We start from the raw sequence: 18,541 nt of genomic DNA on the forward strand, positions 1-18,541 counted from the left end.
TCAGCTTTTTCTCTGGCCACACTACTGCAGCCCAAAGTGTCTGCAAATCCCCAAGGAATTTTGGCTCTGCCTTGTGACTCCTGCAAACGGGCTTCCACTTTATCTGAAGGCACTGCTTCAGCCAGGCCTTTGGAAGAGGGGTCTCACTATGGAATACAGGGAGTTTTAGTGCACCTCAAAATGCAATTATTTAAACACTGAGAGCTTACACACTCTCTCTGGCCGGCCCCTGCCACAGAGCCAGGCTGCAGCTGCCTGGTTTCTCCAAGAAAATCTGACTGGTAGCTGAGTTAGCAGATGTTGGCTGGCTGTGTCACTGTCATCTTCTTGCTGTGTCCTTCCCCAAGCAGACACGTCTCCGTCAGAAGCAGCCAACCTCAGCAGCTCCAGCAGCATTGGGGTGAGCACGCTGTGTGCCATCTGCGGGGACCGCGCCACCGGCAAGCACTACGGGGCCTCCAGCTGCGATGGCTGCAAAGGCTTCTTCAGGAGGAGCGTCAGGAAGAACCACATGTACTCCTGCAGGTGAGGACAGAGGGCACAGAGACCCATGGCTCAGACAGGACAGCCCCTCACAGCTCAATGGCAAAGCCCTCGAAGTGCAGCAGCACGGCCCTTCATCCTCTTCATCCTCCCCGCAACCTCCTCCACTTTCCCTGAGCTAAGCCCTCAGCTGGGAGGGGTCAGTGATTGCCCTGACTTTGGGACTGCCCTCCACGGATCCCTGGGGAAAGACCCTGGGAGGTTTGCCCCATCCTTTAGGGGCCAAGCACATGTTCTTGCAAATGGGTATGGCCAACCATGGGTGTGGCCAGCAAGCAGCAAAATGCCAGGGGAGAAACCCCATTTCAGGGACTTAGCACCTCACTACTCAGTGCAGCACAAACCTTGCTCTCCCTGGGGGCAATCCTTCTCCACCACCAGATGGATGTGTGCCTGCCATCCAGCTACAGTGCTGTCCCTGCCTGGTACATGACACAAGAACACCTGGGGAGCACCATGAGGGGCAGCATAGCATGCACTTTTCTGAGGATGAGGCACTTGTGTTGCCCCTGAAATTCATGCACTGCACCTCGTCCCATTGGGGGTAGCCCATGGCTCTCCTGTGCCATCAGCAGCTGTGACCTGCCTGCTGCTGGCTTTGAGCAACTCACATGTAGAAAGTCACAAAGGAAACGGAAGAATCCTCAGTTCACAGTGTCTAAATCCCTTGGGCTTTTTGGGTCAATTACTCCTGATGGCCTGACAGCCACTTGGAGAGCATGAAGAGCAACCTGACTCTAAAACCTGAGTGACAGAAGGAAGCCCCACGTTTATGAGTGCCTGTGAAGCATGTCATCATTTGCACCCCAGGGTTATTTAAGGTGGCTGCCCAGGGAGTCCCCTCCCCATAACTCCATCAGAAAAGCCAAGGTGCCCAGTTCTTTGAAAGCTGAGGCTTTTATATGCACTACAGGAATATTTTAAGAGCTGCTTTCAGGAATCCATTTGGGCAAATCATAGCTTGGGGGCTTAAAATAGTTACAGTAGAAGAAAGCCTTTTCAAAAACTACAGTGTTCAGCATGGCTGGGAGCCCTTCTCCAGCTTTGTACTCCTTTGTCTTTACTTTGCAAACTGTATCAATCTGCTGTAAATTAGAGCAAATTTGCAAGTGAAATTCATGCTTCAAGTGACCACCAGGCATGTGCAGGGATTTGGTGACACATGCCTGGAGGGAAGGAGCTGGTTCCTTCCCAAGTCCTCTCTAAAGTGCAAGTGGCAGCAGAGCAGTTTGCAGAGCAGCAATGCTGTCCAGAGGTCAGAAACAACCTCTGAGAATCCCAGAGAGTGCTCTGGAGCGATGCAGGGACTTAAACGGACTTCTTAACCTCAAAAATGGGCTACTACAACCCTCCACCTCTTTTTGAAATTCACAATAAAGGCATTCTTCCTTCCATTCTACTGGGATCTAACTTAGAACAGTAGCTTCCAAGTTGATTCTGACCCTCCTAGATCACACTTTTAACTTCCCTGGGGTTTGTTAGTCCACTATAGACATCCTGTCCCTAATGGTTAATGAGCAGGACCAGCAACCTGAGCTCCTGCATGTGACTCAGTTCTAGTCTGTCCTTATTGACCATCCAGAGGCAGAGGGGAGAGCTGAGATTTCAATGCAAAAAAGAAACCACAGGCTAAAGCAAGAGTGGAAAAATCACAGACTGGGGCTCCTTTCTCAGGGTGATCCTCTGGGAACCTTCTCTGAGCACATCTTGGAGCTTAGGGCTCTGTCTTGTCCTGCCTTCAGGCTCAGTCTTGCTGGTCCTCACATCTTTCTTTCTTCCTCCCTTCCCAGGTTTAACAGGCAGTGTGTGGTAGACAAAGACAAAAGAAACCAGTGTCGGTACTGCAGGCTTAAGAAGTGCTTCCGAGCAGGAATGAAGAAGGAAGGTGGGTGACTGCCTTCCCCCAGCAGCAGTCCCTCATGCTGCCTGTGTATGTTTGAGGAAGCCCTTGCAGCCAAGGCTGGTCCCTGCCAGCTGCACACTTGCCCAGCCCCCTTAGCCCTGTGTTCCCTGCACTGTTCTCTCCTGGGCACAGATCCTGACCCCCAGCACAGGGGGATTTAGGGAGGTCCATGCCTGTGTCTCAGAATTGTCCATGCTTGTGCACATAAATCACACCCAGGGCTCTTTAGCTCACTCTTGCTCACACTGACACACACAGCACCTGGGCTCCTACACTGTCATTCCATTGGAGGGGTTTGGGAATGCTCCTCCACATCACTGAGGAGCCCGAACTTCAAAGAAGGGCTGGGAATTTGGAAATACTTTGGTAAAACTGCTCCAAGTGCTGTTATCCCAGAGTGACCACAAAACCCACAGCTGTCTAGGTGAGTCCAACAAAAGTCACACTGACATTTTGCACCTTTTTTTCCCTCATAGATATATAGGTTCTTGCTGAGCCTCTGCAGAGAGGCAGTGAGTTTAGTTTAGATTCAGCCATAGCAGAAAGGATACAGAGTAAAGTGGAGCATTTTTGCTATTTAACTGTACTAAAAGAGTAGAGCTATATCCCTACATGGCCCATGCTTACCCCCTCAGCTCCCCTGCCTCCCTGTCTCTGCAGCCCTTACAGATCCCCATGGCAGGATTCTCCCCTTGTTTAGCCCTGTTTTGGGGAGGAGCAGGAGAACCTGGTGGCCTTGATGGTGCTCCTGTTAGTGGAGGGACAAACTGCCAGGAGCAGAGGCATCCTACAGAGCTCACCCCACTCATGTCTGCAAAAGGACAACTGGGAGGCATTTGTCTCTGTTAGTCCATGCAGGGAAATTAAACCCCATGCTCCTCCCAGTTCACACCACCTCAAGGAGAAACTTTGGAGTAAAAGGGTCCTTGAAGACAACAGGAAGTACCAGTGGTACATTGGTGGCTGCAGGAAGACCTCTGAGCAGGAACATTTATCCCCTGTAAAAGGAGGTGAGGTATCCCAAGCAACTTTTCTTGACTTTTTCTGAAGAATATAGGAATCCTCCTCTCCATGCAGCTCATCCCCTGCCCAGAGCTGTGCTGTTGTCTGTTAATATTCAATAGAAGTTACATTAGGTGCATGACCAGCTAATACTGAGCAAACATTTGGAAAACATCATGGCATGACTGAACTCGGGGGCCTGCTACTGATAACAAGCAGCATAACCTTGAGAGCTCCTATTTACAGCCGCTGACTGCAGGGCTTTTCTCCTGGCCCAGCCTCATTATTGCTTTTTATCAGGTGGATTTATACATCGAGAACGTATCAATCCAGAGAGCCACCAGCCCAAGGCAGGGACTGTGCTGTTTCCTCTGCCATGGATCAATAGCTTATTTGAGCAGATGGCTTTGAGTGGCATGGACAGGGTGAGTTACAGCCAGCCCAGGCCTCGTGACAGACAGAGCAACAAATCCTCCCCCTCAAAGCCCTCAAGACTAGACCAAACAGGGAGGCACACTGGAGTCAAACCTGTCCTGGGATGCTTTTACAATACGGTATGAGAGAGCCCTTTTGCTCTGGATGAATAAGCAGGAGCAGTTCTGCACTTCCTTATTGTAGTTGAGAAATAAGTTTTCCAACTACACCAGTGCAACAGCTTTTCTGAATGGAGCTCACAGGAGTCATGTGGGCAAGGAAACTCACAGATACTCCTCCATTTCACACATCAGCTTTGGGCTGTACACATGAGCATGGCCACCATTTCAAACCTCATATCATGAAATCAAAACACTCAGATCATTTGCCAGGAAATTTTCCCCACTGAACTCTACAGGTGTTTGGGTTCTGAATAAACCCCATCCCTAGAAAGTCTAATAAAGCAAATAAGAAATCAGATCCACCAGATGCAGTCAGGTCTCGCTGGCATCCCTCCCAAACCAGAGACAGCTGCACCTCCGCCCTGCCTGGCAGGGAAGCTGAGAAACTGCAGCTAAGGAAGGGGAATGCCAAAAGTCTGTGCTAGTTTTCAGTGTGCATTGCCATGAACGACCTGCAGCTCAGCCAAAATCCTCTCTTGCAGCTGTACAAAATGAACGGGACCGAATCAGCACCCGCAGATCAAGTTACGAGGACAGCAGCTTGCCCTCCATCAATGCCCTCCTGCACGCAGAAGCCCTGGCACAGCAGGTACCTCTTCTTCCTTCTTTATCAAATACAAAAGCATCAGGCACTACCTGGCATGTAGAGCCAGCTGAGTATTTAATAGCCAAGTCTTCAAATTATCACCTCTTTTCTAAGTGGCTTATCTGCCAACTCAACACTGATTTTTCAAAAAGCATTTGTTACCTGAAACCATCACTTTAAATCTCCTTAGTCCAGAAGTCAGTTGCAACAATATGCAATGATTTGTTCTGCTCTAATGGGACACAGGAAGCCTGGAGAGGCTGATGGAAGAAAGTAGGGTAGAATCATTGCAATCTGAAGAGCTGTGGCTGCCTCAGCCCACGAGGGGCTGGCCTTGCATGAGCAGCCTCCCTTCCCCATGAGCTGTTAGGAACTTTGGATTCCTGCACAGTTTCACAAGGGATCAGTTTCCTGCTTGTTTTATGCAGACACCTTTTCCAGTGCTTGCTTGAAATTCCCTGTTTCCACTCGCATACTGCCAAGATTCGTTTCCTGGAGTGTTCACATTGAAAAGATGACTCTGATTTAAGAGGCTGGATACTGCAAATGGTATACACAGCTCATCCCTCTCTGGGAGGACAGAGGACAGGATGGGCACACACAGCCTGCAGGGAGGGTTTGTCTGTGAGAACCAGTGATGAGGATGGAGCTGTGCTGGAGGCAGGAGCTGCCTCTCTTCATGAGAGCTGGGGAGAACAGAACTCTGTGTCCTGGAGAAGACAAACAGGGGGTGAGTTGGCAGTCCACACTGCTTCAAGGGTCACACTGCCCTGAAGTCTGCCCTGGGAGATGCTCCAGGACAGGACGTGCTGTGATCAGGGCTTCACATTAGGCTCCACTCAGGCTGTAAGGTCCACTTCCCCAAGGAGGGGATATGCCAGAATGGCCAAGGGCCAACCTTGTACATGAAAAGCACATCCAATCTCATCCCACATCTCACCTTGTCCTGTGCAGGACTGAATATATTTATATACCCTATAAAAATAAGACTGATGCTGCTCCCAGAGGTGTGAGATACTGGGGTCTTGAGTCACCAAATCTACAAGGGAAGGACATTTCTGGGGCTCAGAGTCCTGCAGTGCCATCACAGGGTCTACTGATAAAAACTACAACTATCCACAAATCCAGGGGAGCTCCTGCTCTCCCACAGAGCACAGAGAGATTCATTAAACAAGGAAGGCTCCAGCACGGTAATTGGTAACTTTTATGTGCCTTGCTAATTAGAACAAGATACTGCTGAGGAGCTGCTTTCTCCGAGATCCAGGGTCACTTACCCAGAGGTCTTTATTTATTTGCTAAGCCTTCCGGGCCCACTGATTAGGGTAATACATGGTGAGATTTTTACAATCTTATTTATTCAATAATAGCTGGGGAGCTGGAAAGCCTCCAGGTAATGCAACCTGACAAAAAAAAAAAAAAAAAAAAAAGCAGGTGGCATTTGAATTCCATTTCCTTGGGGAGGCCAGCAGGATCCGAGCTGAAAATGCTGGCAGGAATAGGACAGGAAGAGCTGATGTTGTACAAGAGCACAGAGGGCAGGCAGAGGGCAGTGATGGGGTTGAGTTAATTGCTTACAGAGGCATGAGGATGAAGTAGTGACTAAGGGCAAATTTTTAGATGACCTGGGTGAGCAGCTATGCATGAGAAACAGGCAGGAGGTTGGGTGCCTGATTTCGGGGAGATGTTCTGTCCAGCTCTGTGTCACAGTACTTGCAGAGTTGTCAGGGTTGTCCTTTGCAAATGAAATGGCAATCACAAATAATTTGCCATGTAAGAAGTGCCACCTGTGTTGTGGGCATGTTTGAACTTGCCCAGTTTTGCCAAAAAGACCTAAAAGCCAATGGGAGGTGTGAGACTGTTACCTTTAAAGTCTGCCCTTAGCTATTCAGAGTTGATGATGTCAAATGTTAATGACCTGGTGCTCACAGAAAGCAATGTCAGACCTAGAAAGCTGTGGCCTGGTGAGCTCATGAGGACTCAGGAGAGGAGCAGAGCCTGCTTGCCTCCTGTGGAAAGCAGACACAGCAGCTCTGGCCAAGCACTGCCTCTGGAGCAGGCTGGAAGAGGGAGCAGCTCTCTGCACCTTGGTGGGACCAAGTAGCTTGTGCAGCAGCACTGGGTGCACGTGTCCTTTCTACTGGTGAGGCTGACTGCCACACAAGCCCCTCTGTTCCTTCCTGGATCTTGACTGAGCACACTTGTTCAGTGTGAGGAAGATGCTGGCTTTAGGAATGTGCTTTCCAGTCTGTTCAAGGCATTACAGTTTACCAAGATGATCCACAGCCTCTGCTCTGCAGCGTTTCATGTTCACAGACCCCAGGCTGATCTGAATTTAAATGAGTCTTTTTGGGTCGCCTGTTCTGGGAGCTGGGTGTGTGCAACAGAAAAATGTAATTTCTGGAGTCTGCATCAACACAACCCATGGGCTGGGGGTTTTCCTCCCTGTGTTTCCTCTGTGGCACTGAAAGCTGAAGGATGTCTTCTCTCCTTCCAGATATCATCCCCGGTTCCTGTGCTCAACGGAGACATCCGAGGGAAGAAGATTGCCAATATTTCCGACGTGTGTGAGTCCATGAAGCAGCAGCTGCTGGTGCTGGTGGAGTGGGCCAAGTACATCCCCCCCTTCTGTGAGCTGCCCCTGGATGACCAGGCAAGTCCCCCCATCCACCCCACCTCGCTCTGCCCTGGAAAAGGCAGCAGGGAGCCAAAGCCAGCTGAGACCTTCAGAGAAAATGCTCATTTTGCATTCTGTTATCCTGACTGCTGCAGCTGATTGGGAACAGCATCCATACAATGCCAGCCCGGGTCAGGCATCCATACAATGCCAGCACGGGCCACTTGCATGTGCTGCTAATCAGCCCATGAGCACAGCCAGATAACACTGAGCTTGAATTAGGTCCTTATCAGATGAGCATTTTGGGGTCAGCCAGTCATTTATTAATTATGGTTTGTGCAGCACTTTGAAAACCTGAAGTGATATACAAATGCTTGGGGCAATCAGAATTAGCAGGAGAGATTTCTGGCCTAAGGTCTACCCAAAACTTAAAATCAGCCTGTCTCTTGCTGCTTCCTGCCTTGGGGTATGTTTGTATCCATGCTCCCAGTGTGGAATTTTGAAGCTATACACTAGTTTTCTCCCAAGGCAGTAGAAAATATTTTTCCAGGATTAAATAGCAAGGATATATTTGCATTTAACAGAAATTACTAAAATGGCATTTGTGGGTTCCCTAATGAAGATAAGCACAGTGGGTTTGATGTCCTCTGTAGCACTGCAGGATCTCAGGCAGCCTCAAAGAGGTACAAGAAGAGGCCTCCTGTGGGTGTCTAAATTTCAGAAGTCTGCAACAGGTGTTGAAGAACATGTTGTGTGCCCACCCTTGAGCAGCACGTGTGGCTGGGACAGCACTTCTGGCAGGACCAGCACAGGTCCTGTCAGAGGTAGGAAGGTATTTCCAGTCTGTCCAGTGTACAGTCACAAAACCAGCATGTGTTCTCTTCAGCTAGGACCAGTCTCCAGCCCTATTGACCTAGAGGTAACTTTTATATAAAGAAGAAAAAGGATATCCAGTTGAGAGTATCCAGCTGATCAAAAACCCCTAAATCCTAAATCTGAGCTCTTTATTAGCCCCCCAGCAGCATCCAGAGCTCTGGAGAATTCAGTGCTCTTAAAATGGGAGCATGTTTCCTTCTTTTCTATTGTGTGCAAGTGCTTATAATTTAATTGTTTAGAATTATAAGAAATCTGTTAAATTGCTAAGGAAAATACAACTCATAACTTAGGGAAACCACAATGGACTCCAAGGGCAAATGCCATTTACACAGCAAACAGGCTGCAGCCCAGCACAGACCTGGGGCAGCTCTGCATAGCCCATCACATCCTTGTGCCATTTGGAACAGAGGCCCTAAACCTGGCCAATAACTGTAAACTAGTGGGGCTGCAAAGTTGTGGGGCTGCAAAATTCCTCAAAGTAGCAAACAAAGTCTAAAGATGGCACAGTTTGAACCCTGCCTTCCCACAAGGGAGAGGCTCCTCCATGAAACAGATCTCCTTTTGCAGAAAAGATCACACCCAACCCCTCATTCTCCATCTGCACCAAAATGTCAAAACTACCATGTCTGATAAGGCAAAGATGTTTCATCTCAAAGTTCAAGTTCTGCTTTGTTGTGTTACAACTGTATATTTATCCCAGTTCACAATGGAATTACATATCTCAGGTTCATCACTGCAAGAACAAATATTAAATAAGATGGTTTGGCCTTCTTGAAGTAATTTACTTTAACCCTGCTCAAACAAGGAAATTCTGTGGACATAAAAAAGGTGGTTTCAAACTGAACATTCTTGAATTTGCAATTGGCAGGAAATTTTTAGATGAAAGCTTCACTCTCCCCTGGGACTGTTTTTTCCTTGTCAAAGTTTTGTCAGGTAGGAAAGCTCACTTTTGTGCAGATCTGGCAATTCCAACAGTTCAGCTAACACATCCACCTATGTTTGGACAGTGATAGGCTAGATTTTGGCATCTAGATAAAGATCCCCCAGTATCATGTGTGATATCACAGTATCACAGTCTTTTTGCAAGGATCTCTATTTATTTTGCATAACCTTTTTTACCATCGGGGGTATAAAAAAACAAAAAACAAACCTCTCCTAGACATCAGCATCTTTCCTAACCAGAGCTCTCTTCTATGGATTATACAATCTCCTTGCATTCCTGGTAGGGTAAGACTTCTCTTGGCTTTGACAGATGCTGAGGATAACACACTGGAAAAGGGGGCCATTCCCATCAGGACATACTTTTCAGCATTTCTCTATTAATATTTAATGATTGTTTTCTCCAGCAGAAGGTCCTGGCTGGACATTAAGAAGTTTTTGTGTCAGGATGTCCAATTGTTAACTTCTCTTTCTGCCTAAATCTCTGAAATTTTTAACTGAAGGAGGGCAAAAGATTCAGAACATTCTCAGGAGCCACTGGAGGGTGTAAAGTGAAACACTTCAATCATTAACATCAGGGGAGAAAAACATCCCTTTGGCTTCCCTGTCCCCAGTTCCTGTGGCTGTGGAGGGGATGAATGGCCAGGGGGTGACCTAGCCAGCTGGACATGGGTCCCTGTGTGTGTGACTGCAGTGGGAGGTGGGCACAGCCCAGAGGGACAGCAGGGGATTGTACTTCTCCCACTTCCCAGGATGGAGTGTGGTCCCTGGTTCTGGTAGAAGCTGTCTGCAAACAGCCCACACTGGTGGGAGGTCCTGGGACAGCCTAGCATGGTCCTGCTCATGGCATGTGTCCTGAATATGGGATATTTCAGGTGCTGTTTACTACCTGCTGCCTCTGCTGGAGTTATAACTGGTTTAGCACAGACCATTATTTAATCTCTTTCTCTGCCTGTAACTGAAGAAGGGCCCTTACTCCCATCCTTGAGTGCAGTACAGGAATGCTGAGCTTTCCCTCTTGCTTACATAAAATCACAGCTTTATCTCAGTCTCTGCATCACCCAAATAACTTTTCCCTGCCCTTGCAGGTAGCACTGCTACGTGCACACGCAGGGGAGCATCTGTTACTGGGAGCTGCCAAGAGGTCCATGGTGTTCAAGGATGTCTTGCTGCTAGGTAAAAATTGCACTTCTGCTCCCAGCCTATCTGCTTCTGTGAGGCTTCCCTGCTGGGGTGAAGAAGAGGGTGGTTCAGTGTTTGTGGATACTTTTTGCAGGGTGGTGGCTTGAGCTGTTCTGTATTTTAGCATGTCCAGTACAACCTTTGGGTGCGGCTAGGCCTGGCTGACATTGACATCAAGGCCATGAGGTGTGGCAAAGTTGGGGACTGTTGGGGGCTGTGGTGAGATTGAGAAAAAAGCTCTCACTCCTTTGTCAGCTTTTCCTCACTTGAATAGCTCCTGTGTAATAAGAAGCTGCTCTGGCAACACAGATCAAAATTTTTGGTGTTCTGAGACAGGGTAGGGGCTGAAGGAGGAACTTCTTAAATTCCTCCACTCCCAAAATTATCTCAGCATTAGTTACTTGCATTTTGAACTCCTTGTCACACCGGCTAAGTCTGGAGCAATGACAAAGTGATGGTCCCTGTGCTGTTTGTCTGAAGGAAATGATCACATCATCCCACGGAACTGCCCCGAGCTGGTGGAGGTGAACCGTGTGGCCATCCGCATCCTGGACGAGCTGGTCCTGCCCTTCCAGGAGCTGCAGATAGATGACAACGAATATGCCTGCTTGAAAGCCATCATCTTCTTTGACCCAGGTATGCCCCAGCTTGCTGAGGGTACCATGAGAGTATCTTTTCTGGATTATGCTGACTAACACTGGTTCTGAGTGCTGGAAAAGCTGCCTGCTCTCCTCTCTGGGCCAAACTGTTCTTAGAGAGGGAGGAGGGAAGTCAGTCTAGGAAAAGAAACATTGCCCATTGCAGCAGACGATGGGGAATCAGAGGCAGCTCACCTCAGGCTGTGCCCAGACTTCATGCTGCCACTGAGGCAGCTCCCAGGGCAGCAGCCTGGAGAGTTTGCTGTGTGGGTCGTTGCAGATGCCAAGGGGCTGAGCGACCCGTCCAAGATCAAGCGGATGCGGTACCAGGTGCAGGTGAGCCTGGAGGATTACATCAACGACCGGCAGTACGACTCGCGGGGCCGCTTCGGGGAGCTGCTGCTGCTGCTGCCCGTGCTGCAGAGCATCACCTGGCAGATGATCGAGCAGATCCAGTTCGTCAAGCTCTTCGGCATGGCTAAGATTGACAACCTGCTGCAGGAGATGCTGCTGGGAGGTGAGTACTTGAGGGTCTGACAAGAGGCCTCTCGGTATTCCCTGATTGTTGTCCCCTTGAGACCCTCCTTAGTCACCACTCCCTATCTGGAAAAGTTAGAGACAGCCAGTCTGCATTCAGCCCTTGACTCACATAAAAATCACCTCCCCTGTCCTTGACAGGGGTAACCAAGGGTCCTCTACTTCTTCTCACCTAAAGAGATGCATCAGCTGTCCCTCTGTTTACAGAGGCATCCCCAGCCCTCTGCACACAGACAAGCTTTGCTGTGCACCTCCCAGATCCCACCTGGCAGCCATTTCACCAATCCTCCTCTCTCAGAAGGGACTCATCAAAAAAAAAAAGTCTGAAAGCTCAGGTTGAAACATCCTAGATTTTCTAGTGGAAGCATCCAATGGGACAAAACAAAATGAAAAGTTCCCACTGTGCTATTCTGCATGTGGAGGTGTGACTAAGGAATATAATCCTGTATGAGAGGACATGCAGGCAGCAGGCAGGGGTTGGTTAGTTCAAGGCATTAATGGAGGAAAAAGGGAAGGCTGTATCCAGTCACCTGTGCACAAGCTGATGGTGCACAAAGCCTTGAACATTTGGGTACAATGGGTCTGCCCATCTGAACTGTCTCCTGCCATTGTGGCAATTGATGTCTCCTGCATGTTCTTAGGCTCATCAAGTGAAACGCCGCACACCCACCACCACCTGCACCCTCATCTGATCCAGGAGAACCTGGGAACGAACGTCATTGTGGCCAACACAATGCCTCCTCAGATGCACAACGGGCAGATGTGTGAGTATATCCAGAGAGACAGAGAGCTCCTGGGAGAAACCAGGAGCTTTCCAGTGTGCCTGTGGTGGTAGTTTCGACCTTGCATGGAAATCTGCAAGCAAGACAGAGTCTCGGGTAATGAACGTGTGAGAAATTCCTATGCAGAAAGGAGGGAAAGACAAACAGAGAGGTGGGTTAGATTAGATTAGGCCAGACTAACTGATTCAACAAGATACTCCTTGGCAGACTGCAACTTAGACATGGCCCTTAAGGGATGAATGATCCTATCCAGAGCTTAGTGAAATCAGTGGAAAGGCTCCCCTTCTCCTGAGTGGCTCAGACTTCAGTTTGTCCTCTGCAAAAACACAGGAAGATCTGACCCACCACATGGGGCCACCACTGGGGACCTTGTGCTGAGATGGCCTTGGCTGACCAAAAATGTGGTTAGTAAAGGTCAAAAAGTCAGCAGCTCCCCGTATTTGATATTGGTTATTGTGGTTCTCCAGGGGCATCAAACCATGCCTCCGTATCTGGCCAGCTCTACAGCAAACATACTCTGCTGTGATGACATCTGAACCCTGCAGACTGAAGATTCAGTGCTGTCAGGTTTATGAGACCCTCTTTTAATTTGGTTTCTCTCTCTTCAGCTACTCCAGAAACTCCACAGCCTTCTCCACCCGCGGGCTCAGGCTCAGAGCAGTACAAGCTGCTGCCTGGAGCCATTGCCACCGTGGCGAAGCAGCCCACGTCCATCCCACAGCCTGCCATCACAAAACAGGAGGTCATCTAGCAAGCCCACACCAGCCAGCCTCCTTGGCAACACCGTGTGGGAGAAAAGCCCCAACTGACTCTGCCACTGTGAGAGGAGAAGCCAGAGAAGCCATCCAGAGGTCCCTGGGCATGGACACACGGACTTGCTTATTGGACTGAGCACCACCAGAAGGTGTCTTCCTGCAGCTACGGACAGCATGTGCCATGGGAAGCCCTGGAGTCCCAGAACTAAGGCTGAAGCCTTGCTGAAACCCTCAGTCCTTGTAAGGAGGGCCAGATTCCTGCCTCCCTCAGTGGGGTGGCAGTGACTGGCTGGGGACAGGCTGCTACCCCACTGCCATCTCAGCATTGGTTCAGCACACAGCAACGAGCAATTCCCTGTGCCGTGGGAATGGAGGGCTTCCCTCCCACAGCCGTGCCAGCCCCCCTGACAGTCCCCCCTGACAGTCCAGCCAGACTTGGTGGAGATGGAAGCTCCCCCAGGAGCATCACAGCAGGTGAAGCACATGGGGTTTGCCCAGGCAGCACTGCCAGAACTGCTCCTAAGCCTTGGCTAGTCCCAGGTCTTTGCGTGGTGTCACCCAGCAGCACACTAAGCCCCCCAGCCAGACCTAATAAATCTTTTCAGCTGATGCTGGGGCAAAGTCTGGCCCACCAAGATACTCCACTATTTGGATCCCGCTGCCTCTTGAGGGGTTTTGATATTTCCATGCCATGCCTGCCCTCTCACCACAATGCTTGGAGAGGCAACCACTGCCAAGCCCTTCCCCTGCAACACTCACTGCCTCCTGGCAATCAGAGGGACCATGGGATTCCAGGGATTTCAGCTAATGGGATGGGGTCACCCCTTTACAGGCTGGCAGCACTGCCCAAATATCACTAGCCCAACTACTGCTTGTCAGCAGTCAGAAGACCACTGGATGCCTATTTGGAAGGAGGTGGGGGAAAGATGTAGGAAGGGGAAAGACCTATGGGGTGAGAGGAGCTTGAGCCTCACAGATTGGACCAAGGTCTTGGGCTTTCTAATTGCTGTGAGCATTGGGACCCAGGATCTCAGTTCAGACACAATTTTAATGCTAAGATATGCCATACAATCTACTTCTCTAGTGCAGTGCCACTCCTTCAGCTTAGAGTGAGTGGCTGATAACAGATTTATGGGTCTTCATAACATGATAAGAATTCGTTATGACTCCTTCAGGCCTCAGACTGTTTGAGAGTACCAACCTCAAAAATACAATTCTTTGGGTCCTGCAGAGAAAAGCAACAGAGGTCAAGCAATAACCCTGTCTCACCCAAACCCCTTGGGTCTGCCCCAGCCTTGGGTCTGCCCGCCCTGCTGTGCTCCCTCCTGCCCCTGTCCCTGCTCCTCTGTGCCTGCCTGTGCCAGAATCCTGTGGATCTGACCTTTGGTTTACAGCTGGAAGCAGGAAAGGAGCTTCCTGCACCACTGCCTGCTCCAGGTGCCAGCAGGGCTGCAGCTGCCAGCTCCCACTGCTGGCCTCTCGGGACGATGGGCATGGTGGCCCCACGGCTGCCAGGTGGTCTCTGGTGGGGACAAATCTGAGCCAGCTCAGCCAGAGGAGCTGCAGGTCTGTCCCTGATTTCCAATGCAAAAATGAAACACCTTGTGCTGGCGGTGTCAGAGGTATTGTATGGTCTCAATGCTGGTGGCATCGTACCAAGTAATTTATTGCAATGATGAATCCAATCATTTTCTGTAAATTATTTTGTAAATCACATTGATTATTTATAATTGGGAGATTAAATGCAAAAAAACCCCCACCCAACCCTGTAATAACCAAGCTGTCTTTTTCAACTGCAGCAACCTTTTTTCCTGTATGTAGACATACTTTGTGGGGAATCCTTTTTGGTCCATTTGCACCAAGAATTCCTCGATATTGTACATTAATTTTTGCTGGTTTCTGCCTTCCAATGGAAACAGAAGACTATTTCTTCACAACAGTTTGTATTCATAAAAAAAGGAAAAAAAAAAGAAAAATAAATTCAAAAATATTTTCTAACTTTTCCCAGACAGATGGATTTCTTTCTTCTGGGAGGATTTATTTTAAATCAAGGGGCTAACATCCCTGTTGGTCTGAGCACAAAGCATATGTGTATGGAGAAAAAAGCCCAAACAAGTGTTTGATGCTGTTGCCAGCTGTCACTATTTCCTGGCAAGCCCAATGTGTCTGTCCTGAAGCCACATGTGCTGGAATCATAAGATCGAATGACAATCCAAATTTTCATTAAAAGAAAAACAAACATGAAGAATAAATATTTGCTTTCACGATTCCAGGGAGCTTAAAGGCTAGAAGTAACCACATTCTGAAAGCCAAGCAAAGGAAGCTAAATATATTATTCACATTTCAAACATGTTCATTTTATGTCCCACTTGTATTTCAAAGGTAATTTCTGAGCTCTTTGGGGTGGGTGATTGCCCTTTGTTTCAAACATAGCCACCCTATTGCTGGCAGCAGGTGGGAGCCAGACTGAGCCTATGGGGTACAGTAAGATCAAGTGAAAATCAATTTATCACTGGCTGTAAATGTGAGGAGATACACTGGCAATTAGAGAAGGCTCTTAATGACCTGCTTTTCTGACCACGGGAGCCTGTGCTCAGCTGTAGCACGTCCAGGAAGAGAACAGGAAGAGAGGACAGAGGTGTAGATGGCTGTAAAGATTAGCTCTCTGGGAAGGAACAACATCCAGCATTTTCAGCTCTGGTCTGCAGGAGCTGGCCCTCATGTTCCCCCATCTCCTGCCTCTGATGAGAATCGAGGTGGGCAGTCTCATCCTAGGTACAAGGGATGAGAAGCAGCCTGATTTTCCATCCCATTAGCACATCCAGTGGCATCCCAGTGACAGTCATGCTGGTGAAAACTGTCAGCAGGGATGAGATGCAGAGATGAGATCCAGACTGTGTTTGAGGACTATGTGGAGACAGCATTTAGGGCCTGTCTCCACTCTGAGTCAAGGACCTGGAGAACAGGACAGATCTCAAATAACCTGCCCTCACTACCTGTGCACCAGTGATGATCCAGAGCCCCAGAACCACTGCTGGAACCAAAGACAGTCACAGGACATGTTATCCCAGCACACACAGGACTGAGTGGTTAGTCCAGTCAAGAGAAAGAAAAGGACTTCATTTATTATTTTTAATGTGGAATAAAAAACCCCTGGGACTCCTCTCCTCTGATTCATGGTTGGTTTTACCTGGGTATATGCCCTAAAAACTACATATATGTAGTATCAAATCTTTAAAGCAATAAATTCTCCTGGACTCCTTCCCATTAACTGCTCTATCAAGGTTGCCCTTTAGCTGGTTAATCTTAAATCAGCACAGTTCCTACAGGAGATTTCTTATTTCTGGATTCAGCTCACTTGGGGAAAAAAACCCCATGATCTGTCCCAGAAGCAACCTTGTCCTTAGCTGGCGTCCTCGATCCCAACTCTCACCTCTTTTCTCACACCTGCCTGCAATCACCCTGGAACATTGGTCTTGCCACTTGTGGGCTGTGTTTTATCCTGCTGGGCTGCCTGGAGCCTACAAGCCATGTCCCATGCCACAGGAGATGGCTCTGAGGATTGGCCTTCGACACACAACTTCCCTTACATTGCTTTTGAACACAAGAGCTTTCTGTGCCTGCAGCTCAGCCTAGGGATGATTTCCTGGAGAGCACCATGTCAGGCTATGGAATCTTTTCATCGCGTCCAAGCAAAGATCTGTGAAAGTGGTATTTTTAGGTCTTTTGGCCACTATGAAATGCATTCTTTTCATATTCCTTATATAACTTTCATCTGAAAGAGCCAGCAGGCTCTGGAGCCTTTTCCACAGCTTTCATATCTTAGTGGGAGGAGGGAAAAAAAGGGCAAACAAGTTTTATGGCCTGCATATCATCTCTGACAAAAGCTGCTATTAAACTTACAAGTGCACACACAGGCACAGATAGTCATGAGCACCGAGAGGCAGCCAGGATAGCTCAGCAACGTGGCACTGCTGAGCCAGGCAATTCCATGTGCCAGGCTGGCCAGTTCCCTCTGGGCTTAATGCAAATATCACCAAGCACCTGGGGAACTGAGGCCACACACTGCACAAGCCCCTTCCACCCAGAGAGGCTGGAGGAGGAATGGTAAGGTGTGGGTACGTCTAAAATCCCTCTGCCCATTCCAAACTGAGGTGTGACCCTGGCAATCATAAACACACCTAGCACCTGAAAAATTGCCAGCCAGGCCAATAAAAATGGCAATATATTGTCAGGTTCGTTATGTGAGAGTGAGCAGGAGAGCTTGTCACAAACAACCCTGCAGTCACGACCTGCAGTTCAGTGTCCTGTGAGAGAGAGAAGAGGCTGCTGGAACCATCAGAGTGCACCCAGTTCAAACCCAGGGAAGCAGAGCCCTGAGTCTCACTCAGTTCTGGAAAATAAGGTGTTTAGGGAACTGCATTTCCTGGGCTTACTCTGGCTTTGGATGTGGAGTGATGCCAGGCTTGCTTGATCATGACAAAAATCTTCCAGAGGCCTGCGGGCACCCCTAACCTGGAGTTTAGTCAGGGGCTGGGCTCTGCTGCCTGGCTTCACTCCAGTCCCTCCCATCTGGTGCCTCTGCCTGGCTGGAACCTGCAGTCCCTTGGGACCCCATGGATTCACAAAGGCCAGGGACCCCTTGTGAGCCTGGGGGATCCCACGCCAGATGAGGGGTCTGGGGGAGCTGTTGTGATTCCCCAGCTCCTCCTTGAAACTGCTCTGGGTGCAAGCAACAGCACAAGAGCTGCCTGAGGGAGTGCCTGGATAGACACCCACCACAGAAAGCATCCCAAGTCAGACAGGAATTCCTCTCTGCTGCTGCCAAGCCAGGTGTCAGCACTGGCTGGAACAGGACATGTTCCCCTCACTGATCGGGAAAGTCATTACAATAAAGTAACTCATAATACTCTGCTCCTTTCCAGGACTCTCCAAAACACCACTGGGCCTTAAAACCACTTTTTAATTAATCCTGCTGATGGGTTACTTACCATTAACTACTGACATGGAGCATAGTGGCTCAAGCATATCCTGAAATCCACTTAAAGCTGATTTGCAGGGACAAGACACTGAGAAAAATGTTTGAGGCAGAAGCAGCAAAGAGAAACCTTAGTGCCAAACCCACAATGCCTGGCTCAGACCTACAGCACTTCCAGCACAGATAAACCATAACCATTGGGATCCTTGCTTCTGAATGGGTCTTAGCCCTCTCTTAACCATATTCTAAGGTGTGGGATTAGAGTGCCACTTTCTCACCTGGGAGAGCACATGGGAGACCTGCTGTGCTGCATACCCGTTGATGAAGCAGTGGAGATAGCTCCAGCATCCCAGGCTCTTAATTTTCCATTGAAATCATACTATTTCTTGCATGCAACTCCTCCCCTCAGAGGCCACCATGCAGCTGCACTCCTTCACCCCAAGGATGTGCAAAGATATCACTCAGGCTGGTCTAAAACCCAGCCCTGCTTCAGTCCTTCTCACTGATATATATATATGGGCTTCTGGTGATCCCCAGGCTGAAAGCCCCAAGAGCTAGAGCACCCAGTCCAGCTCAGCAATGCTTCCCTCATTCTGCCCCTGGAATGTTT

At 49.0% G+C, this 18,541-nt stretch overlaps 1 protein-coding gene across 3 annotated transcripts in view; it reads left to right on the forward strand.

Annotated features, from left to right (window-relative positions):
• HNF4A (hepatocyte nuclear factor 4 alpha) overlaps positions 1 to 13,376 on the forward strand; it is a 33,613-nt gene extending 20,237 nt beyond the window's left edge. For 2 of the 3 annotated variants that reach the window (XM_077787021.1, XM_077787020.1), the window contains exons 2-10: positions 351 to 525; positions 2,334 to 2,428; positions 4,527 to 4,633; positions 7,125 to 7,284; positions 10,152 to 10,235; positions 10,722 to 10,877; positions 11,160 to 11,396; positions 12,058 to 12,180; positions 12,807 to 13,376. In XM_077787021.1, coding sequence (XP_077643147.1) covers positions 351 to 525; positions 2,334 to 2,428; positions 4,527 to 4,633; positions 7,125 to 7,284; positions 10,152 to 10,235; positions 10,722 to 10,877; positions 11,160 to 11,396; positions 12,058 to 12,180; positions 12,807 to 12,949 — 1,280 coding nt within the window. In that variant the 3' untranslated portion in view covers positions 12,950 to 13,376. Of the gene's footprint in view, positions 1 to 347; positions 526 to 2,333; positions 2,429 to 4,526; positions 4,634 to 7,124; positions 7,285 to 10,151; positions 10,236 to 10,721; positions 10,878 to 11,159; positions 11,397 to 12,057; positions 12,181 to 12,806 lie in introns of all 3 variants that reach the window. The other variant, XM_077787019.1, reaches the window with a different exon arrangement.
• Positions 13,377 to 18,541: the final 5,165 nt, after the last annotated feature.

This window comes from Lonchura striata, chromosome 17, assembly GCF_046129695.1.
Source record: "Lonchura striata isolate bLonStr1 chromosome 17, bLonStr1.mat, whole genome shotgun sequence".
In the NCBI taxonomy this organism is placed as follows: domain Eukaryota; kingdom Metazoa; phylum Chordata; class Aves; order Passeriformes; family Estrildidae; genus Lonchura; species Lonchura striata.